Source organism: Zea mays, chromosome 10, assembly GCF_902167145.1.
Source record: "Zea mays cultivar B73 chromosome 10, Zm-B73-REFERENCE-NAM-5.0, whole genome shotgun sequence".
Taxonomy (NCBI): domain Eukaryota; kingdom Viridiplantae; phylum Streptophyta; class Magnoliopsida; order Poales; family Poaceae; genus Zea; species Zea mays.
In genome coordinates this window covers 90,922,761-90,927,945 of record NC_050105.1, presented here as the reverse complement: position 1 = coordinate 90,927,945, position 5,185 = coordinate 90,922,761, and the positions used below count along the sequence as shown (strand labels likewise).

General features: G+C 35.1%; 1 protein-coding gene across 1 annotated transcript; it reads left to right on the top strand.

Annotated features, from left to right (window-relative positions):
• Nucleotides 1–1,282: 1,282 nt before the first annotated feature.
• On the top strand, nucleotides 1,283–2,559 carry LOC103641377 (putative MYB DNA-binding domain superfamily protein). The gene is made up of 2 exons (XM_008664731.3): nucleotides 1,283–1,767; nucleotides 1,953–2,559. The coding sequence occupies exons 1-2, from the start codon at nucleotides 1,340–1,342 to the stop codon at nucleotides 2,368–2,370; spliced, it is 846 nt and encodes a 281-aa protein (XP_008662953.1). The 5' UTR covers nucleotides 1,283–1,339; the 3' UTR covers nucleotides 2,371–2,559.
• Nucleotides 2,560–5,185: the final 2,626 nt, after the last annotated feature.

Genomic DNA, 5,185 nt, shown 5'->3' with positions numbered 1-5,185 from the left:
TTTTTACAAATAAATCGATTCTACAATTTCATTTTTCTAAAAAACATTAAAAATATTTTATTTCATTTATTATAACACGTAATTATTTTTAACCCTATTTTAGTTTCTATTGTCGTATCTTTTTATTAATATAATGAACTTAAATAAACAACGAAAACATGATATAAGCTGCTTTCAAATTTGTATTACAAAGAAATTTGTTTTTTTGAAAGTAGCTGTATAAAAGCTGAATCTTTTTGGTTCAACTTCTGCTTTTTGAAAGCAGAAGCACGTCCAAACGCACCCTCAAACACGCCCTTAAGATTATAGAACATTTGATATCAAACAAAGAAGATATAAGTATAGGATTTAAAAAACTAGCAGCTATTTAAGTAGTGGAAACACATTAATAAGGCATTTGGTTGCAAAGAGCAAAAAAAAGTCGAGTGATTAAACATAGCAGCCACAATGCTTTATGATATAAAAGATGGAGTCCATTGATAGTAGCAAATCTAGACATCACTTTCGTTCCAACCTGTGTGCTCGAGAATAGTGGTATGAACTATGCATGCATATCCATATCCATGCATGTATTCCTTGCACGTAATAGCATGTCAAGCACACAATCGAAAATATTTGTCCTCACATACTATAAGTCAACTATAGGATATTCATGTTGCTACACTTCATTATATATATATATATATATATATATATATATATATATATATATATATATATATATATATATATATATATATATATATATATATATATATATATATATATATATATATAGAGAGAGAGAGAGAGAGAGAGAGAGAGAGAGAGAGAGAGAGAGAGCACGCAATGTGTAGAAACTGTGTGCTCATGGTCAGGCGACTCTTGGAAAGTATGGTCCCGAAATCAAGCTGGCAAATCCTAACACAAATAGTCAGCTATCCAACCTAAATTGCACTCCTAATATTTAGTTGCGTAATATGACTTTTACTGTGGACTAAGCTCTATTTAGTTAAAATGGTCATTGTATTACTATGAGTTGGATATGTGGTCTCATTTTTTCTTGATTGGTCACTGATATCTCGATCTTTGGTATGAACAACTGAAGTATGTCAGATTACAATTATAAAATTATAGCATCATCAAGATATGGATACACATGACTAGATATCATTAGTATTATGATTCTAAAATAATTGTTTGACTAAATGTAAAAGTTAGATGTACAATCAATTGAAACCATGAGTAAGAGGTTAGCTTTAAGGCCTATAAATGCATAGCCTTGTTCTTGACATTCACTCCATCCCAACATCGTGGTTCATACAATAACATCTTGTGTAGTACTCAATCCTCAACTCTCATGGATCCCAACTTCAATGGTGTGTGGAGTGCCTCCGAGATGGATATGGCGAAGTCACTCATCCCAAGTCAAATCACCAACAAAACCTACACAAACGACATGGAGACGAAGCACATTGACTTTGTGGATGATCTCCAAGCAATGTTCCCATGGAAGGAGAAGCACCAGGTAACCAATTTATATGTTGAGCTACTAGTGGAGATCATGAGGGCACAGAGCAACAACCAACATGTTGTGCCAAGTAGCGTCCTTGTGAATGATAACTTTGGGATGCTGTCAAAACCCATGGACAACATGAAAGTGATAGAAGGGTATCTAATGGATGAGATGGAGGCCATGAGGATTCTAGAGGAGCAACCAAATATGCTGAATGTCATTCATAAGAAAAAGAGGCATGGAGTGAAGTTTTGGACCACAGACGAGCACAGGTATTTCATTATTTGCATTGATTTGGAAACTTTTGTCACACATTCAATGTTAATATTTAGTTAGTACAGTTAATAAGCAGTTGGTCTTTAGAGTTTCATACTATGAGATCCTGAGGTTTGATTTCCACAATTCTTTAGAGTATTGATAGGGTATATTCTTATCTGATGTATTATTCTTAAACTAGGAATTTTCTTCGTGGTCTGGAAGCATTTGGCCGTGGTGAATGGAGTAACATCTCCAAGTACTTTGTCCCCACAAGGACACCAGTGGACATCTCTAGCCATGCACAGAAGTATTTTCGTAGGCAGGAGTGCACCACAGGAAAACAAGGCTTCAACATCGACAATGTTAGCTTCTATGGCACACAACCATGGGTGCAAAACAACCCTTCCAGCTGTGAGGCGCTCACCTTCACTGGTGGTGCTTACAACACAAACTACAATGACTTAGACGAGAAACATGTTGCCTTCAACAGCTTCGCAAGTGACAACCAGTTAGCTACATGGTTTGTAGACCAGCATACAAGTTCTTATCTAGCTCCACTGATGGAGGAGGATGTGAGCCAGACAAATAAGTGGATGGACCTAGAAAATATTGACTAGTTTTTATCTATGACCTAGTATCAAATGATGCTTGTAAAACCTAGTTGGTTGAAGACAATTTATATTGTTAAGTGTCATTAGCGTGCCATTCTATATGGGCTACAAATAATTTTATCGCCAGAACAATGCAATCAAATACTATCAATGTGTAATTTCTATATTAATGTATCTGTTTGTATGTGTTAGTTATATGTTCTCTATCTTATGTTCTTTGTTTGGTATATTATTGTCATTACAATAACTGTGTATATTAAATATTGTCAACGTTGGTCATATTCTTTTTTAACACACCATGTCCAAAATTTGCTTGAGCTGCACATGGATCGAGTCTCCATATGTGTAGTACCTCTCTTAAAGTTTTATTCTCGCTACCATCATAAACTTTTAAGGTGGTATTAGACTCAACTATAATCACATATAAGTCACATGGGCCAACTACTACGTGCTACTACTGGGTTAGGATGTTACATTCACCCTGCTCTTTTAAGGGTGCTACTACTGGGCTAGGATGTTACATCCACCCGCTCTCTTAAGGGTTATATCCCTCAACACCTCAGTGTATACGTTAATTTTTGCAATGTATATTCCTAGTTTGATTGTATTGTCAATCAAATGAGTTTGGCATATGTATAACACCCCAACATCTCCCGGAGGCTACCATAACAAATAAAGACTTGCTAACGGTATAACAATTTTAAGATATAGAAAATAGAAATTTTAGCAAAGTTTCTTCTGCATAAATGCATCATGAAACATATGCATATAGAATTAATCACATAAGTCATGAAAGTTAAATAAAACATCAGAGCCCATATCCAACATAAGAATAAATACTCAAAACACATGCATATAAATATCAACCATATAAGACATGAAAGTTAAATAAAACATCAGAGCCTATATCCAACATAAGAAAGTAAATACCCAATCCTACAAGTAAAATATCTCCAACAAATAACAATTATCATTAATCTCTAAGTCAAAGTGTAAACATTGATTATATGACATAACACAATGTAGTTTTGTAGTTTAATGTGTGCGCACTTCCTAAAAAGCATCTACTCCCATCATCCCCACATGATGTGATCATCTAGTACTTAAGAACCAAAAGAACACAAGAGCAAGTAATCATACTTAGCAAGCACATCCCAGAACCAAAACATCAAATTAAGATAGGAATCAATGAATGAAAACCAATTCGAATGATGATAATCTGTAGTTTATATCTAAAACAGACAATCCTAAATATTTCCTTTGCATTTACTATTAAACCGAGTAAGTGGAATAACAACTTACTCATAGGAACATGAACACAAGAACCAAATTATACAACCGGATTTACTAGGACATGAGTTAAATATAAATGGATAACTTGAAACTCGAATTAAAACCAAAAGCGCAACTAGATGCATCGATATATGAACTAAATATAGATGAATAACTTGAAGCACCAAACAAGACAATCATGAAAATTTGGAAAATAGACAATCCACTCATAGGAATACGATAGGTGGTTAGCCATGCACTTGACTTATCCTTGACGAAAACCTCATTTTGTGCTCTCACCATCGGTCATACTAGTACATATTCAACAAATCCATAATAATAAGCCATCTAATAATTGATTTGTAATTGGAAACTAGAGAAAAACTCCCATAGACTTAAACTCTAATGAACTATGTTTTCTAAATTTTCAAACATATTTCTAGACCTGCAATATTTCATCCATAACCTTTAACTCCCTTATTCAAATGAGGCAAAGGCACATTCTAGAAACCTAGAAAAATTCTTACAACTATTGTGTTGTTCACCAAGAGGCAAATTACATAGGGATAATCTCTAAAAAATAGGACAAACTTCCTACCTGAATCTATTTTCGATTGGAAGACAAATGTAACCTTTTGTGATTACTTCTAAACTGTTAATGGAGTTGGAACAAAACTAGCAGCATTTGAAAGATAACAACAAAACCTACAACTTTTGAATTCATGGAATTACTAAAATCTTAAATGATCCATACTAGTTTTTGAATTATACCTACTATCCTAGAAATGATGAACAAATCCTGCTTATCCCCTTCCTTCTCTTTCATTTCCAGCTCTTCAATCCCATGAAGAAGGTGGTCCACAGTAGGGAGGATGACCTAGGGCATGGTCATGGATACCACGGTGGAGAGGGAGAAGAAGAGGGGCAGCACTAGGGAAAGAAATGAGGAAGAGGAATGGTCGCTACCAAGAGATGGTGGGATGAGGGCGACACCTAGGGTTGTGGTCTTGTGGAGATAGGAAGAGGGGACGACATCCTAGGATGGAGGGAGTGTATGGCCAGGGAAGGAGGCATGTGGGGAAGAAGAATGTGCGAGAGAGAAGGAGTCATGACGAAAAGCGGTGACTAAGGGAGAGAAAAAGAAACTTTTTGCAACCCTAACATCGAACGACTCAGATTTCATGATGCCAAAAACAACTCATCTAGAATCCAAATGGAACAAGTTAACAACCGAACAAAATCATCAAGATGAGGTGTACGCATCCATGGTCTCCAACCATTCTTAGGACATACCAATATTTGATTATATTATTTTATTTGTAGCTTATTATATTCCTCCCCCATTGAAGAGAATTCACCATCGAATTCTTATTTTGATGATTCAAGAAAAGGATAGGTATGTTGTTATAAAATGAAGGTACTTACCATAAGTGAACAACACTAGGTACTCCCAAGTTAGAGCCTTGTGCTTCTCTTCGTGCTTCTCTTGTAATACCCAAATTTGTAAATCATATGATAAGAGATTATTTCCTTGAATATTTTGTCTCTA